The sequence below is a fragment of the Taudactylus pleione genome, unplaced genomic scaffold (assembly GCF_031769625.1).
Source record: "Taudactylus pleione unplaced genomic scaffold, aTauple2 ptg001031l, whole genome shotgun sequence".
Taxonomy (NCBI): Eukaryota; Metazoa; Chordata; class Amphibia; order Anura; family Myobatrachidae; genus Taudactylus; species Taudactylus pleione.
In genome coordinates, this window is record NW_028285432.1 from 299,655 (window position 1) to 318,722 (window position 19,068).

At 39.3% G+C, this 19,068-nt stretch overlaps 1 protein-coding gene across 2 annotated transcripts in view; it reads left to right on the forward strand.

Annotated features, from left to right (window-relative positions):
- Positions 1 to 17,647, forward strand: part of CDC42 (cell division cycle 42) — a 69,164-nt gene extending 51,517 nt beyond the window's left edge. The window contains exons 3-6 of one of the 2 annotated variants that reach the window (XM_088461238.1): positions 4,884 to 4,956; positions 5,159 to 5,268; positions 7,708 to 7,905; positions 16,327 to 17,647. In XM_088461238.1, the coding sequence (XP_088317364.1) occupies positions 4,884 to 4,956; positions 5,159 to 5,268; positions 7,708 to 7,905; positions 16,327 to 16,416 (471 nt within the window). In that variant the 3' untranslated portion in view covers positions 16,417 to 17,647. Of the gene's footprint in view, positions 1 to 4,883; positions 4,957 to 5,158; positions 5,269 to 7,707; positions 7,906 to 14,728; positions 16,115 to 16,326 lie in introns of those variants that run through there. The other variant, XM_088461239.1, reaches the window with a different exon arrangement.
- Positions 17,648 to 19,068: the final 1,421 nt, after the last annotated feature.

Here is a 19,068-nt window from a genome sequence, read left to right on the forward strand (position 1 = left end):
GTATGGGGCTGATTGTCAGGGTGTGGGCTAGGCCCTTTATCTTCTGTGAAGGGCAATCTTGATGCTTCAGCATACCAAGACATTTTGGACAGTGCTATGCTTCCAACTTATTTTCAGCAGTTTGGGGAAGGTCCTTTTCTATTCCAACATGACTGTGCACAAAGCAAGAACTTTAAAGACTTGTTTTGATGGGTTTTTGGTGTGAAAGAACTTGACTGGCCAGCACAGAGCCCTGACCTCAACCCCATCGAGCACCTTTGGGATGAACTGGAACGGAGATTGCGAGCAAGGCATTCTCATCCCAATATCAGTGCCTGACCTCATAAATGCTCTACAGAATGAATGGGCATAAATTCCCACAGAAACACTCCAAAATCTTGTGGAAAGCTTTCCAAGAACAGTGGAAGCTTATAGCTGCACAAGGGGGACCAACGCCATATTAAAGTATATATATTTGAATACAGTGTCATTACAGTTCCTGTTGGTGTAATGGTCAGGCGTCTGAATACTTTTTTGTCCATTTAGTTTGTATATTCTCCCTGTGCTTGCGTGGGTTTCCTCCAACATTCCAAAAATATACTGGTAGGTTAATCTGCTCCCAACAAAAATTCAACCCTAGTATGTGGTAGGAAATATAGATTGTAAACTCCACTGGGCCATGGACTGATGTGAATGGCCAAATAGTCTCTGTAAAGCGCTGCAGAATATGTGCGCTATTTGAATAATTGGTAACAAATAAAAATATAGTGTATTTGTGTAGAGGATCGTGAATGAGAGGTTTTATTTTTGTAGTTTTTTTGTTCATACAACTGTCGGATATCCTTTTTGCACAGGAGTTATTCAATATATGAAAAAAAAGAATATAAGTGATACATTTTATCACACGATGTCTGGGATATTTTCTAACAAGTGTTTATTAACAACTAATAACCGCATCAAATCATGAAATCACATTCCATATAGGTATAGAATGGAGGCTTTTACCAGAAGTAACCCAATATGCTACCCTCCACTTCCAATGCGTTTCAAGCGATGGCGCCTCTTCAAGGCTTGAAGAGCCATAGCTCGAAATACGTTGGCAGTGTTTTTATAGAACAAAATCAATCTGAACATGAGATGGTGCTGGATAAAAATATTTAAAGGTAATATTCAAAGAGGAAAACAATAAACACCAAATGTCTTAAACTCCTTTGGTTCAGTCTTTAGTTTCTTTCTTCATAAAAGATGGCGTTCATCTAGGGTCCCTCAGTGTTATGTGTATCCAAAAGACAAAAAGGAAAACAAAACACAAAGTCTCTTTTAGGTGTAATTCTTGAGGAAATAATTCCAAATGTCATAAAGAATCCTTTGTATATATAAAAAGCACGCACCCCAACTCACATGTAAGTAAGTGGAGGAATTCCTATCTGGGTATCATTAGCCTCCCTCCTAATCACGTTCCCCAGTATGTTTTAGGACAGCCGTTTAAAGATGGTAAAAGACAGGTGGGTGCATACCCTACTTATGGGCAGGAGGAAGATTATGAAGCTCATCAAGGTTTCTTTGGTAGATTCTCCAGACTTCTTCTCATGTGGAGATGTACAATTAAATATTCCCATCCTTTATGAGGATGATGGTTGAGGGTGAGGCAGATACCAAAGTGCTGTTCAGGGGGTAGCCAGGGGTGGAGAACCAGAGGTAGTAGTCTCAGCTCTGCCCACTTGTCCTCAGATTGAACGACTGATACCCACATAGGAATTCCCCCACTTACTTACATGTGAGTTTGGGTGCTTGGTTTTTATATATACAAAGGGTGATTATGTGACCAAGTAGGAAGGCGAAACGTATGTCATATCCACTACAGTCTCAGAGGAGACTGTTTCTTTTCCACTGTGTACCTCCTGTGTGCCGTGACCCAAGACGCTCTGCACTGGTACTGTGAGTAACCGCACCTTGTGGCATAATGTGCATATTCCTATGATTATGGACATAATTTTGATCTTATGCTCACAGCACACTGCTAATAACTGCAATTGAATTAATAAATGCGTGCTTGGACATTTATTCTGCCAACACTATGCTGGATTGCAGCTGCCGAATGAGCCGATTATAAAACTATACATATCTTATATAATTATGTTAATTACTGGAGAGTTTGTCTTTAATTTAGAACCATTATACCATCCATACTGTTTATACTCTTACTGCAAGTGTCATATAGATATGTGCAGCTGCTGGTACCAATTATAGGTAGAGACATTGTTACTGATATGGCACTGTGAGTAACCCCACCTCGTGGCATAATGTGCATATGATTGCGGACATAATTTTGATCTTGTATTCGCAGCACACCGCTAAAAACTGCAGTTTAATGCATGCATAGATATTTATTCTGCCAGCACTATGCTGGATTGTAGCTGCCGAATGAGCCGATGATAAAACTATACATATCTTATATAATTATGTTAATTATTGGAAAGTTTGTATTTAATTTAGAACCATTATACCATCCATACGGTTTATACTCTTACTGCAAGTGTCTCATAGATATGTGCAGCTGTTGGTACCAATTAAAGGTAAAGATACATTATTACTGATATGTTTATTGGTGCATTAAAGCTTTCCAATTGAATTTATACCTTTGCCTGTGGTGAAAACTGTCACATAGTATATTTCCGTGGTTTATTTATCAGTATACTAAGTGGTTTTATACACAGTTTGTTACAAAATACAAATCTTTGGGCCTGATTCAGAGCCGTTCGCTATTTGCGGTCGTTCGTTCAAAAACAAGGGGTGGCTATTCAAATGATCCGTTCGCAAATTGCAGTCTGTTCACACCTCTAAGTCTGAACGAGCGAGCAAAACATACGCTCGTTTATTTGATAAAAACGCCCCCTTGCCGCTCGCACCATACGTCATGTCCGCTATTTATTAGATTAATCGAGTACATCGTACAGCGTATGAACTGCTCGCTATTCTTGTGGTTGGTTTTTTCAACCGCTATTTTGCGAGCACTTCTGAGTTAAAAAAAAACCAAGTGACGTGGTCAATGACGCTGCTGTATTAATTATGCACTCCCTTAAAACGCCCGTTTTGACCTTTAAGTACGCCTGCGTTCGAATTCCACTCCCCCGTTTTCAAGCACCTTCCCCTGTTACCACCCACATACGCCTCATTCTGTCACTCAAAATAGCAGGCACTCGCTATATAGCGTACAAACTATTTTCGGCACACTGACTGGTTCGCGCATGCGTACTAAAAACCGTACGCATGCGCAGATGTGCAAACATCGCTCGGAACGAGCGTACTGCCGCTAGCGAGCGGCTCTGAATGAGGGCCTTTGTCTCCTATCACAGATTATACTGCTTGTTGATGCTGCCCAAAAACAGTACGCTATTTTGATAATAAGAATAAGTCATTACAGTGACCAAATTTATGATATACTTCTCTAATTTATTCTATGCATATTCTCATCCGATTGATTTTCCAAGCCCCCTTATAATACTGGGGTACCGGGGAGTTATGTGTTCTTCAGTGGACAGTGGAAATGCATTTTTGTCTGTAATTTCTGTCAGGTAGACTTGATGCATGACGTCAGAAAGCAGAAGTGACCGGGTTATATAGATCTACCTACTCTAATTGTATGTTTTCCAATGTCTACTGTCCTCTAACTTTCTTTTCCTTTTGACCTATCATTGTTCATTTCAATACACGACTCTCTCAGCTAACCTGGATGAATTGAGTTTCCCTGTAATGCTGATAGCAACAGACCTCCTACCAACAGATAGAACAGTAGAGCCGTGTCTCTAAAATCTTCCTTATGACTATTAATAGTTCTTCCACCCCCTTATATTGTGTCAGAAGCGGCTGCATGACACGAAGGATAGAAGTGACACTGTTGTCTCTATTGTATCAAAATTGTATCCAAGCAGTTTGTATCTGTTTTTTTATTTCTAGGAGCAAAGACATTTGTCATACCAAGAGTGTAGAGTATACTCTGTCCTATATTAATATGTTTTGCACATTTATGTATCCGAATCACGGTACCAAGGAGGAATGACATCACTTGATGCTTATTGCTTAATTCCTTCTTATTTCATATTGATTGATAATTAAATCCACACCCCTTTTTGTATGGATGATTGTACATGAGAGATAGTGGATGAACACCAAATAGAATTAGTGAAGGAGGTTCTCTGAGTGGAATTTTGATACATCCCTCTTTAGTTGGAGAGCATAGGTGATCAGACTTATATTAGTCGTCACACACCTACTGCCTAATTGAATACATATAAACCAGACTCTCTAGTATCAGAAGGGAATTTATTTGATATTTCGCATAACCCTTGATATTTAATACTTATTTTTAATTATATTTTCTTTGATATACCCCCATTTTGAGCACGGGAATATATTAAAGGGGTAGTATCCAATAAAATTTGTTTTAATATACTCATCATATTGTTTGAATTACTATGTTTAAGTGTGCCCCAAAAAGCCATTTTTTTGTCTTCTCCTTGCTTTCTGGCACGAAAAAACAATAAAAAGTTTAGCTAGTGTTTGTAAGATCCTGAAACACTTTAATACAATACTTTTTATGTTGGACAGTGTAAATGGATGGAGAGAGCTCTCCAATGTTATTTCTGCAGTGCAATAATGTCTTGCACCACTCAAGGCAGAAAAGGTTCAAACTACCCGTTTTCCTGGGAAGGGCTAATTACTCCTTTTTGTGATTGTTTTTACATGTTGACCACACAGGTCATTCCTGTATTTGCAATTACAACATTCAAAATGCACAATAGGTTCCCCTGTTGTAGATGCTGTATGCCACATGGCTGTAACCACTTTGTTTTTACTAAAATACAATCCTCCTGAGCCTACAGTAATAACCTTCTGCTTCTCAGGTATTTGACAACTATGCTGTCACAGTTATGATCGGTGGGGAGCCGTACACCCTAGGACTATTTGATACAGCAGGTATGTAACTTTTTCCACTAAAATGTGTTACTGACATTGCAATAGTAAGTTACTTACATTTTAAGCTTCATTATTAAGTTAAGTAATGCTGATCCAAGCTGTATGTTGCTGTGGTGTGCTTTAAAAACGTAATTTTATATTTCTATAGCAAAGTACTGTATTTGGATTTCTTGTACATAATGAAGACTTATTCTGCTTACAGGACAGGAAGATTATGATAGATTACGACCCCTTAGTTATCCACAGACCGATGTGTTCCTTGTTTGCTTCTCAGTGGTTTCTCCATCTTCATTTGAAAATGTGAAAGAAAAGGTACTTGCTATTTTGTATAAGGTTTTTATTTTTCGAATTAGAATATTACCTAAACTGTTGAGTGAACTCTTTTCTGCCATGAGGTCCATAGGAAGCTGACCTTGGTGAGGAGGGAACCCTGGGTGTATCTGCTTTTTTGCTATCACATTGTGCCCTAGACACTATTTAGCACAGTAATAAAATAGAACTTGACAGGTTCTCTTTTAAATGCATTTATCATAATGTTAGCCTTTCATCCTGCAGCACTACATAAATTGATTTGATATAATTTGTTTAAATAAATGTTCAATAGGAAATAACATTTAGTACTTGGGTTGTATGGCAAAACCAAACTGTTTGACTAGAGGACGACTACTGGGAAACAATCATAGAAAAGGTCCCCCCAACTCAATATCCACTCCAATGAAAGAGAATGCATAGAAAGTTTTATTATAAATGGTATCATAGTCTTGACAAACAGACCAAAATATATCCCTCCTAATTTGTTTGCATGTGCCCCAAGATTTTCTCCTTCTGGGAAAGGGGGGTAGATGTATTATAGCAGCACAGATGGTGCCACTATAACTCTCCCTGCTACGCCTCTTTACCGAGGCGACTCAGGAAGCACTAACATCTCATCTCCCGTTAGTTGGGGAGTGAAAACTCCCCCACCCGGCGATCCCAGGCTGAGCTCACTGCGCGTCAGCCTAGTCTCGCTCCCGGCCGGTCCCACTGGGCATTTGCAGGATCTCTCAAGCATCACGACATCCCGCATGCAGCCGCCGTGCTGTAGTGATAGGGCAATGACAGTAGCAGCTGTTCAAAGCGATAGCTGCAGTTGTCGGAAAGGTCAACTGACCATTCATATATTGTCCTCCACAGCGCCCCTATCAATTACCGCCCAAACCCCTCAGTAATACAAGGGGGAGAAGCCGTATCAGCGCACATAACGTGCTCCCACCTTGCTCTGTACAATGCCAACTCATGATTAAGTTGCCCCTCCCTTCCTTACATTTTCTTCCCATTCCCATCCCCTTTCCAATAGCCTGGAGGTTTTATTAGCATTACCTTATTTATCAATTGCTACAACTGTATAACAGGCTTATTCTCTGATTCTTTTTGTAATTCCATGTCGTGCACGTCATCTTGTTACTTATTTCATGTCTGTAATCCAGACTTCATAAAAAGTAAAAAAAAAAATTTTATTTTTTTGTTTAAACAAATGGCTACAATGTTTGTTTCCCAGTTCATGATGTTGGGGGGCAATTCAATTCCCAACTCAGCAATGTAGCTCCCAGGATGAGTGCTCTGAGCTATTCAATTGCCCACATTGCACCCTACATTTAATTAGATGAAGTTTACCTCGACTAATGCCCGGGGATTAGTCACTCTAAACTGCATTATCCAACTTAAATGCCGAACACTATACTGCGCTAACTCTATACAGACTAAGCAGTATCCAATTATCCCCATTGTTCGGCCGCTAATTGATAGGCGAAAAACAGAGTTTTTTCGCCGATTTCTGCCCAATTTTCTACGATGTTTTTTTTTCACCGTATCCTATTATTTCGGTTGAAATGAGAGAGTTCTCCTATAAACGCACAGGTCCACGAGCTTTTTACGGCTCCTTTGTGTTTTTCGCCTTTTTTTTGGTGAGAAAACGGCACTTATTGTGGATTATTTTTTGGGACACATCAGGTCCCGAAAAAAACAAAACAATAAGTGCCGATGTCTGTCTGAATTGGGGGCTAATTGGATAACCCCGGGTGCGGTAATTAGTCACGGTAAATTTACCGCAACTAATTATGTACCTCAGGAACAAGCACAATCCCCTAGTCGTGAATTTACAGCACTGCCAAGTGAGTAGCGTCGGGCGCTCATCCCCGGGAGTTACATCTCCGTGCAGGCAATTGAATTGCTCCCATAGATGTTAATTTACCATTCACTTCTGTCATTTGCGCTAATAAGATCGTAGGTAGAGCTATATTTTTTTATTACAGCCTAAAATGCACAATTCACTTAAACGCTTGGAGGTAGTTTATTTTGTTCAAATGTCAATATTGTAGCCTAATAGTGCTAGATATTAATAATTTGATGGGCTGGGATTTCAGTATTGATTTGGTTCAGCTCACAAAATAGCAGCCTCTAATAGGTGTAGACATCCGAGTGCTTTAATAAAACAAAATACTACTAATGACACTAGTATCAGGAAGAACAACACACCTGTTATTAGAAAAGCTTTTTTGATTGTTTTGGTAGGTAGGCAAGACCCTTTTTTGTTTTGCAACATCACTGTGTTAATGTGGGGACAAGATATCCACTGTAACTATTTCTGTATCTTCTGTGTTTTTTTTATTTTATTTCTTTCCTAAATGTATGCAAGCATATACAACATTTTTTTTCTGGCTGTGAGAAACTTCCATATTGCACCCTGACATGACCCTTTTTTTTTTTTTCTAGTGGGTACCTGAAATCACTCATCACTGTCCTAAGACTCCGTTCTTGCTCGTTGGGACACAGATTGACTTAAGGGATGACCCCTCCACAATTGAGAAACTTGCAAAAAATAAACAGAAACCAATCACTCCAGAGACAGCCGAGAAACTGGCCCGAGACTTGAAGGCGGTTAAGTACGTGGAGTGTTCTGCACTGACACAGGTATGGGTACTTTACCTGGAACCCAATGTCTATGGGCTTGTCAAAGAGAGTACACTTTTTCAGATCAGTTTATACAGATTGGGTGAAAATTAACAATCACCAGTCCTCACCAAGTCCTAAAATCTAATGTTACATAAAATGTTCCCCCTTTTCCTTCTCTCCTCCAGACTATAGATCTTAATATGTATAGTTCGGAGCAGGAAAGGGAAAGGGGGACATGATAGAAACATTCAAATATATAAAGGGTTTTAACAAGGTAAAGGAAGGAGACATTCTTCAAAGAAAGAAGTATTAGAACAAGGGGGGACATGTTCTGAAACTGGAGGGTGGTAGGTTCAGGGGAAATTATAGGAAATTTACTTCACAGAAGGGTAGTGGACAAGTGGAATAGCCTCCCATCAGAGGTGGTAGAGGCGAAGACAGTATAGCAATTTAAACATGCATAGGATAGACATAAGGATATCCTTCAGAAAAAGTAAGGATCAATAAGGGTTGAGGTAACAATATGTTTAAAAATGGGGCAGACTAGATGGGCCAAGTGGTTCTTATCTGCCATCTAATTCTATTTTCTATTTTACCAAAATAAAGCAACTTAACAAAGCTGTGTGTAAAATATTAAGTACACACCCTGATTTAATAGCTATTCAGTGCCACCTTTAGCAGTAACTTGAGGATATCTATTTCTTCGTATTTGAGCCCACATCTCCTTAAAATATTGCTTCAATGAATTGATGTTTGAAGGCAATTAATGGGTTAAGACCTGGACTGTCTTGGCTGTTCCCAAATCTTGATTCTTTTCTTTTTCAGCCATTTAGCTGTATATATACTAGTGTGCATTGTCCTGATGCATGATCCAATTTCTGCTTTGATTCAGTTTCCAAAGATAGGTTCACATTGTCCAAGACTGGTTCATGGTGGACTGAAATTATTGTGCAGTCCTGCGGCTGCAGAATAAAACCAAATTATCACACCTTCACCACCTTACTTTACATGTTCTAAAAGGTCCTCAAGGAGCGCAATTCAACTCAGTGCGTTGTTGAAAAACCCGCGGGAGAGAGTTCCCGGAGCTATTCAATTCAGCGCGCTGTTAAGTTGAAGAATGCTGGTTCTTGCGACTTAACCTGGGTGTTTAGTCGCGAGAACTGGCATCCTCTGAGTAAAGTGTAAAGGGCGGTATCCACTTAGCGATTTATCTTGCAATCGCTTGCAAATCGCGCATGCATCGTGCATGTTTTGGACGGAAGCGACCCGCGATGCGCGTACCCGCGGGTCGCTTCCGACATCGCCCGTACATGCAGGTCAACCTGACGATCTCGTCAGGTTCTGCATGAGCGGGGATGAGGGATGTGCCGGGACTGAACGAGTGAACGTTCAGTCTAGGCACATCACTAGCTATATAAACGACAGCATGATTGCAATGTCGCAATCGTGCTCTCGTTTGTATATTGCTAAGTGGATACCCCCCATTATCTGTGTGGCTGTTAGTGCCTCGCTAAGCCGGAAAACAGCTGCGCGGCCGGCACTTCTGTCAGTTTTCTCCTTTCTTCCCAGGAGGGTGCGAGAAGAAATCCTTTAGCCCTCCCAAACATCGCATTGAATAGCCTCGGGAGCTCCCCCAACGAGGCTATTTAACATCGCATTGAATTGAATCGCCCCTCTTGTGATATGGTGGGGTTTGAACTTTTCGAAACACTGCATTATGTATTAAACCCAAATTGATCCGCTTTCTTCATCCAGAAGACTTTGGGGCTAATGCATATAGATTTCTATGCCAGTTTGTTTATTGTAAAACTGTTATGCACATGCCCAGAAGCCGACCACACGAACGTGTTCAATCAGATTTGTACAATTTTGAATCTTTCACTCAGTTGTAAGTGGTGAGGTGGGAAGGGAGCAGTGTTTTAACCTAGGCCAAAGACAGTTAGGGGTGGTTTGCAAATATATAAGTAGAGAGTTTGCAGAAGGTTAAGGGCAGGTTCACATACACCCTTACATTGATTATGGTCTCCTATACTAGTGAACAACTTTTGACGCTAATAGATGCTTTCTTTTGCCACTCATGCATATCTAAAATATACTTGTGCATGTTTAAGCAAAAACACACACAGCATGCACACACCCTTCAACTGATCAGTCATAACCTTAAAACCACTTACAGGATTTTACATTGATTACCTCGTTAAGGATCTAAGCGACTTTAGGCCCCCATACATCAGTGACTGATCGCTGCAACCCGGCATCGCAGGTCTGCTGAAATCCAACATGTTGGCTTTCACAGATATGCCGATCACGATCGAAAAATGATCTTTATTGTCAGATTGGTGAAATTTAACATGTAAAATGTCACCGATCCTGCGACAGATCATGGAACATCGATGGCCGCTGGTCGGCATTTCCGATCGGCACATCCGATCTCAGGATCGTGCAATCCCCCTTCAGATGTATGGGAGCCTTTTGACTAGGGCCAAATTGTGATGGCTAGATGACTTGGTCAGATTATCTCTAAAACGTCAGGTCTTGTGGGGTGTCCCTGGAATGCAGTGGTTAGTACCGATCAAAAGTGGTCCATTGAAGGACAAGCTGTAAACCGGCGACAAGGTCATGGGCCCTCAAGGCTCATTAATGCGCATGGGAAGTGAAGGCTAGCCCGTATGGTCCTATCCCCTAGAGAACAAATTGCTGAAAAGTTAATATTCGCTATTACAGAAAGCTGTCAGAACACACAGTGCATAGCAGCAGACCGGTCTTGAGCTGACCCCTGCATACAGCCGAAAGTGCCTACTACAATCTGCACGTGAGTGTCAGACCTGGACTATGGCGCAACGGGAGAAGGTGGCCAGGTCTGATTAATCACTTTTTTTTTTAATTACATTATGTGGATGACCTGGGTGCATGTGCGTCATTTTACCTGGGGAAGAGCTGGCATCAAGATGCACTAAGAAGGCAAGCTTGCGGAAACATTGTGATGTTCTGAGCAATGTTCTGCTGGGAGACCTTGGGTCCTGACATATAGATATTATGCTGCCAACGACCACCTACCTAAACATTGTTTCAGACCACGTATGGCATTCTCTAATAGCCGAGGCCTCTTTCAGCAGCATAATGCGCTGTGCCAGACTGCCATGTCCCTCAAACCATTCATATTTGCAAAGAGTTCAAGGTGTTGACTTGGCCTCCAAATTCCTCAGATCTGAATCCATATGAGCATCTGTGGGATGTGCCTGTGGAACACTTCTGGTGCTATATAAATAAAGTATACAAATAATGTGCCCTAAAAACAGGTTTGAGCCATGGAGACCCCATTTCATAACTACCTGGACTATAAGTATCTGCTGCTAACGTCTTGGTGCCAGATATCACAGGACACCTTCAGAAGTCTTCAGGCCATTCCTACATGGTCAGAGCGTGTGTATATATGTATATTTGATTTTTTTGTTTACATGTGATGGAGAGTAGTGTACGTTTTTGAAACCTAATGGTAAATGGATCCAAAAAATACTTAAAAACAAGGGTCTATGCGACCTTTACGCTGTAGAAATGCAATGTTGAATAGCGCCGGGAATGAGTTCCTGGAGGTAGAGGTTTTCTGCTCTCACCCTCCAAAATCTGTCTAAGCTATGACAGCGATGTTGCTTTCAGGATAGTACTTGCGCTAACAGCATCGCGGCCAGCAATTAAGAGAATGCAGATTACTGCGACTAAGCACTTAGTATTAGGCGCCGTTACCTGCATCTGCCGAATTAAGTGCTAGGAGCGATGGGGATAATTGAATAGCTCTAGGAACTCATTCCAGGTGCTATTCAGCATCACGTTCAATTGAATTCCCCCCATTGACTACAAAATATTTGGAAATTGCCTTGTAATCCTCTCCGTGGTGGTAAGTGGCACCATTTATTGCTTTGAGATCATGGCAGGTAATTGTTCTTGTATGATAACACAAAAATTAATGTTCCTTACCAAACTGCCTAAGGTTCCTGCATTATGCATATACTGGATAAAATCCTACAGTACACATTATTAGCTACACAAGGCTTAGATGACGTTCCTTAATGTGGAAAAGGTAAGTGTGTACCTTCTTGCACATTTTCTCCATGTTTTAATGATCTAATAACAGATTTTTACCTTATCATTATTATCGGTAGTCACGTGAGATTACATTTATAAAACTTAGAACTTGGTGCGAACTAGATGATTGGTAATTATGCTCTAATATGGTAAAAAAAAAAGCAGCTGTGTAAGAGTGTGTACATTTTATATGACTTTATATTACATTCTGCTTGTCTACATAACTGTCATTTCTAAATTTAATCAGTGTCCCCTTCCTCTAGACCACAGGTGCATAGCCACTTTTTGGGAATGTGATTGGCAAATCTGAAATAGTTTATTCTGGGTACTATGCCTCTTAGTCACAGAACAATGACACAGGCACTTTTTGCCCAAGAAAACAAGATTGAGCACCATTGGTTAAATCTGTATTACTTGCCTCTGGGTCACAATGTGAACAATGCACCTAGGTGTAAGTTGTTGAACTCTTTTATAGATATACAGCGAATGAGTGAAATGCAGTGTAATGACTGTGTAATGTCCTCCCCAGTGTTGATGGGTGCCGGATGATGTCCGATCATGACACATTTTTTGTTTTGGTATAGTTTTATTTCTAGCATTTACTGTTAGCAGCTCTGTAAGTACAGTATGGTGCAGGCTCTCCTGCTACCTGAACCTACAAATCCCAGTATGCTAGTGATTTGTATACAAACAGCTAAGACACAAGTTGCCTAATGCTGGTACGTACTCCTGGCATTGGTCATGTATTGCATTAGTTTGTAGTTGCAGCATCTGATCCCCATTTTCTTCTGTTAAAGAAAAAGTTCTTTCCTAACTTTTGGACACGCGTGCGCACACACACACACACACACACACACGTCACGCTGCTGTGCCAGCACCTGTAAAAACAGAAGTAAGTTGCTGAGATATGAAGTCCATTTACGTTGACACTTGTAGTGTAGGGAACAGCTGAGGTTTCAGAAGCGATGATGAAATCCATTGTGATAACAGGGACTGAATGTGTTTATATAGCCTCATGCCTTGGTTTTCACAGTAATTCTCTTCAGTATTAGAATGGATGGCAAGATGTCACTCTGTTACAAATTCATCATGATCTATGGTAGTTTGGGGGAAATCTAATGTAGAGAGACAGTAGTCTATTATGAGCAACTCCTAAAGTTTGGGGTGTGTACCCAGCTTAACTGAGCATCATTTCCTGTAAGCAAAAGGCAACCACTTGAAAATGTATTTAGGAGAGTCCAGTTAGCACCTTTCTGAATTATGTCATGCTTTTTCCTCTGTCTCTAAACTTTTGCTTTGTTATTGTTTTGCTTATTCAGGCAGTGAATTGCATGCTCTAAACACCAGACCACGTCTCTGCTTCACATGCTGTCTGAGAAGCCACAATTTCTACATAATTTACTTTATTGCTTTTTATTCACGTTTTGCGGCATTCCCGTTAAATGTAAAATTTTATTTTTTTCCCGTCTTTTGAATATTGCTTTTTTTCCTCTTCGCTTTTTTTATTTATTTTAAAAACACATTTCAGCCTTAAATAAAAAAGACAAAAAAACAATGTATTCCTAACATTGCTGTAGTTGCTGTGTTCTCTAATAATAATTTTCTTATGGAGCTTTGGAGCCTGAGGTCAGCCAAGGCATGAAACTTCAAGCACCTCCTAAGTCAAAAATAAAATGGCAAATATATTAAGTTCTGTTAATGTATGGGCTATTCAACACATTATTTTGTATTGTTTATTAGTATCCCTTTTACATTTACCATACCTTTTTTTGTTTTGTAAAGCCTTACATCCGGAGGTAGCAGCATAATTATATATCCGTAATAATTGGTCCTCCATTGTGCATGCTTGTTACATTTTACAATTACATCCTCCTGGTGTGATTGTTCACAATATTACTCGCCAACATGAACAAACACTATAAAACAAAGGGATGAGGTGGAAAAGAATGGTAGATAGTGGTGGGAGTGGCAGGGTGGCTGGGTATTCACAAGCGAATTACCCTGCATATATGGATTGTATAGAATTTCATTTTTCAGAAGGTGCTAAGCTCTGAGTTACATCTCCAACATCCTGGCCAGTCTTTTAGCCTTTCAGAGTAATTCCACCTAAACTGCACCACGAGTGGAACCATGGGATATCTGCCAGGTCCCTTCTGTTTTGGGGAACTCCTTTATGCTGATAATGCAATCTTTAATGTGTCATTTTTCACACCAAGAGATCTGTTCATTCTTCTCTCTGGTAATCCTGGTGACCAGATGCATTTTATTGTTGCAGAAGGAGGGCTAATGGCAGCATAAACGCTGCTAGCTTGGGCAATATGTTTGATAGTATCTCTGTAATTCTTGTTTGTGGCTGCAAATGCATAAACAATAAATGGCTGACCATTTCGTGCTTTGGCAGGTGACCTTACCCCAATTGGCCTTTAAAATGTGCCTTCTGCAGCCAAGAAAGATGTGTGGGAAGCTTCATATTCTCTAAATTGAGTCGGGGGGTGGGGAGTCTGGGGGGCGGGGGGGTGATTGCCTGTGTGTTTTTTTTTTTTTTTGTTTTTTTTTTATAATTACCCCGTCTTTGATTCTCTAACCATACTAACAAAAGCATGTCTTCTCTCTGCCATATTTCTGGTGACTAGGAATTACTGCTGTGAATTCAGCTAACTTTCCTAAGTGCTGTTTTAATTTTTTTTATATCTGGTGTTAATTTCTTTCTAACCCTCTAACCTGGCTGCTCTTTTCTTTCCTTCCCTCTGTCTTGTAGAGAGGTCTGAAGAATGTGTTTGATGAGGCTATCCTTGCTGCCCTGGAGCCTCCGGAAACTCAGCCAAAAAGGAAGTGCTGTATATTCTAAACTGTTTAACCGTTTCCTCTTCCTTCTCCCCCCTCTTGATGCTGCTTACTATCTCCATCTATTGTAGCAATTCAATCTAACAAGAACAATAAAATAAAAACCTAATAAAACCAAGATATTGACAAAACCTGTGCGTCTTTCCTTACAAACCCCAACCTGACCTGCATTTGTTTTCCTGCTTTCCTGATCACTAGGCAAAAATTGGACTCTCTTAACTGTTTCTTGGGTTGCCTAAACTTTTTAACAGCTAATAAAAAAAATGTGAAATATTTTGTAAAAAGGTGAAATGTGTCTTGATCTGCCATTTAGTTTTATATAATGCAGATTTGCATATATATACTGAAATCGTTAAATTGGTTAGTGTCTCAGTCACATACTTACGGTGGGGGCAGCCATGTTGTGTACTGAACCTATTTCCATGAGAAGGCAGCTTATCGCTTCGCTAGTAATTTCTGATATCAGAGGCATGAGGCACAGTTGTTCCTAGTGTACTGGTTGGCTGTCTAATCTTGTGTGTAAGTGACTGAAACACTTCAACCTTTGAAGTATTAAAGACTCCTAGCATGATCGTGCTGGAGGTCGAGAAGAGGGTCTTGATGTTGGGCATATTTAGGTGTTAAAATGTGTGCTTTCTTTCCTAGTAATTTTACTCAGTTGGTAAGGGTCAGTTAGAGCCCTTGTCAAATGTGCCAATCATCGCACTGTGCATTGTAGTGTATAGTGTCAAATAGCTATGTGGAATGATGACAATATAATGTAATCCCTGTTTTAATATTGTATCATTGGGAAAAGTTTTTATTTTTTTTATTTGGTGGCAATGCATTGTGTGTGTATTAAACCATTTGCGGAGGTGGGGGTGTGCTTTTCTTAGATTAGTCTGCTTGATGGACCTTTTTGTTCTTTATAGTAGATTTTGGTAGGTGTGACAGGGAGAGCTTACCTTTTTTTGTAATCTCTGTAAAATCTCCTCGCTACTTGTATAAATGGCTGCTAAATGTGTTGGTGCGCTTTCCACGTACATCTTCTAAGTCGCTGTGTGTTCAGCTTCTACGTCATACTGAACGCCATTGAGGACATGGTCGAGGAGAAGCTGAAAACGTGAAATGATTATCAAGCAAAGGACTTTCCTATTACACACAAGAAAAGACTGCCAGTATTCTTCACTTGACTCTGTCCTCAGTCTGCTGGACTCCCTCCCAATAGGTTGCCCATTCTGCTTTGTGTTTCCTCTGACATTGACATGAACATTACTGTTATCTGCTAATCCCTTCTGAAAATATATTTAAGTTAAAATCTGTTGTGGCCTCTGACTATGCGCAAAGTAACTCATGAGTACAATAAGATACCAGACTTGTCCTAGAATAAAAACTGGTATAATAAGGTACACGTTAGGAGTGCCTCTGTTTTATGTTTAAGGTGATGTTAACTTTAGAAATTTTTATCTTTTTCAATATTTGTTATAAAAATCTAAAATGAGATTGCCCATCTCTCTCTTTAACCCTTTCCAGAAAGGCCTAAAGAATGTATTTGACGAGGCGATATTGGCCGCATTGGAGCCTCCTGAGCCCAAGAAGAAACGCAAGTGTGTGCTTCTATGAACACTCGTCGGTGGTCCCCTTTTCTCCAAAGCTGGTGTCGGCGTCAAAACGAAAAAAAAAAAGTTTAAATCAACTAAAGATTAAATATAAACTTAAAACAAATTACTGCAATAACCAGGCCCTACATTCATCAACCCTCAAGCACTGGACAATTTCTGAAAAATAAGTCCAGCAAAATAGTAAATTCCACATAAAAATTAGTTGAACCGTTGTGTTTCTACAGAGAAAAAGCAAACACTGATCTTTTTTTTTTTTTTATTATTTTTTTTTTATGTGTAATTACCGTTTCTAATGTCTTATATTAAGAACAAGGCATGCTTCATAAATAACAGATTCATTTTAAATGTGTTTTATCAGCCCATTTCTTCATCAAAGTGGTAGGACATAGGGAAATTTCTTCTTAGTTGACCACAAAGTAGGCAAACTAGATTGAGGCTCTCATATAAATGACCAGAAACCTACCTGTGTGGTCCATCCTGCAAGGAGTGTCCCATGCAATATTTTCTCCTGCTCCGTTGCTGAACTATTTGGCTTAAGGGTATTGTCTTTTTTTCCGAGCCCTCAGTTCAGGGATTGTTGCAAAAGATTCAACTGAAATGACCCACTAATAAGTTTAATATTCTAACAGGTTACTTTAATTCATTTTCTGTTATAAGATCATTTGTGTGTCATTGGCGCCTTTTCCAAAGCAGGGTAGATATTCATATTGGCCAATATTTAGTCTAAATCTGATCCCCACCCCATTTTTTCAATTAATGGGTTTGATTTTATTTAATCACTAATAAATGCATGTTGCCTAAAACCCTGGTCAAGCTTATTAGTGCCCAAGAGTTTGTTATAAAGAGGGAGTGCTATTATATATATATTTTTATTTTATTTTTTTTTCTTTAAATTATTTTTTTTCCTTCTAGTTTGACACTTAAGGGACCAGTTAAGATATTGCCCCTTTTTATGTATTTTGCATGCAAATATACCCCTGAATTCTCTGGATAGGATTCCAGTCTAAATATAGTGTAAAAAAATGTAGACACCAGTGTTAATAATGATTTTACCACACCCACTTTTTTTCCCCCAGTCTTTTTTTTTTTTTTTTAATACTTAGGGAATATATTCCAGCTTCCCAAATTAATAACTGTAGACTCATTAGTGTTGAACCATTGCTTTGTTTCATGTTTCAGTTCTTTGTATATGCATACTTTTCAGATGTATTAAACATAAAAATACCTTCACATATCTGCTTAGCTGTTTTCTTCTACTGGATAGCTTGTTCCTTTTGCACATTTCTTAATGCATATTTAGTTAAGGTAAAGGCATCTTAAGTATTTCCTTTTAAAATCTGTATTCTTTTTTTCTGCAAGATCTTGTCATTGCAGTCTACACTAGATACTTATTTTTGCCTTGGTCATGCATCTTGTATCATGTCCTTTAATATACCAAACACTTGGTTTATAAAAACCTACTATACACCCTCTGTTTAAAAGGTACTGTATTGGCTTAATCCCTGACTGACGCTGGAGAATTGCCTTTAAATTTCAACGCTGATCATTGAAAAATAACATCCAAAATGTTTCCTTTTTTGTAGCGTACAATTGAACTTTACTATTGAATTTGGGAATGCATCCATAATTTTGAGTTCTATTTAATTCTATTTTTTGTTAACTTATTTTTTTTTTATCATTCTGTTCCCCAGTTGTCTGGCCTAGTACAGTCACATCTTAATATTTAGAACAACACAGCCATACCCCTCTAGATCTTAGTCTAAATTCTCTACCACAGGCACTATTGTGTCAGAAGCCAGTCAAAATAGTATTTTTGGGGGGCTATTGATGAAAGTATGGCGATCAGGCACTTGACACCTGTTTTGTAATCGGACCCAAGGCCTCATGACACTAAGCACTAGTATAATCTACAGGTGCCTTTATGAGCTTTTGGAAGTGTTAATGTTTGAATAAACTATGGAAAAAGCTTGTGGTTTTGTGTAAAATATAATTACAAGAACAATTGCTTTATTAAGGTATGTATGTGCACTGGAGCAGTTCTGATACACACAACTTCTGTCTAATTTTCAGTATCCTAGGTGTGTTCAGATAGGCTTGGTGCAAAGCACAGATGTAGTCTTGAAACAATCTGAGATAACCAGATTTAATTTGTTAGACTTTTTTTTTTTTTTTTTTTTTTTTCTTAAGGCAATAATTAAGAGATGCCAACAAATTTGAGATTGTTGTGGCTATTGGAAAGGAAAAACTCCATGAAATATTTATTTTCTAAAACAAATGACCTGTTAAATGTATTAGCCCCAAGCTTGCTTATCTGCCAATACAATATGGTAGTTATCAAGATTATGTTTAAAAGATACAACACCTACCTGTGTTAATAAACAGGAGTAATCCTGTTTATTTTTGTTTCTCAATGCGTGTGAGCACTGTCTGGCCAACTACCTCCAACTTCAAACTCCATTATGTTACATTTTCTGCAGCTGGTAAAGTCCATGTATGATTTACTGTAACTAAAGAAGCCAATCCTGCCTCATTTTTTTCAATCCTGGTATTCGGGATTGAATTAATCTCAATCCCAGGGTTCCCGATGTACTCTGGATTGAGTTGATTAATGAAAATAGGCCCCAAGGGGAAAAAAAAAAAATGGTGGAAGAAG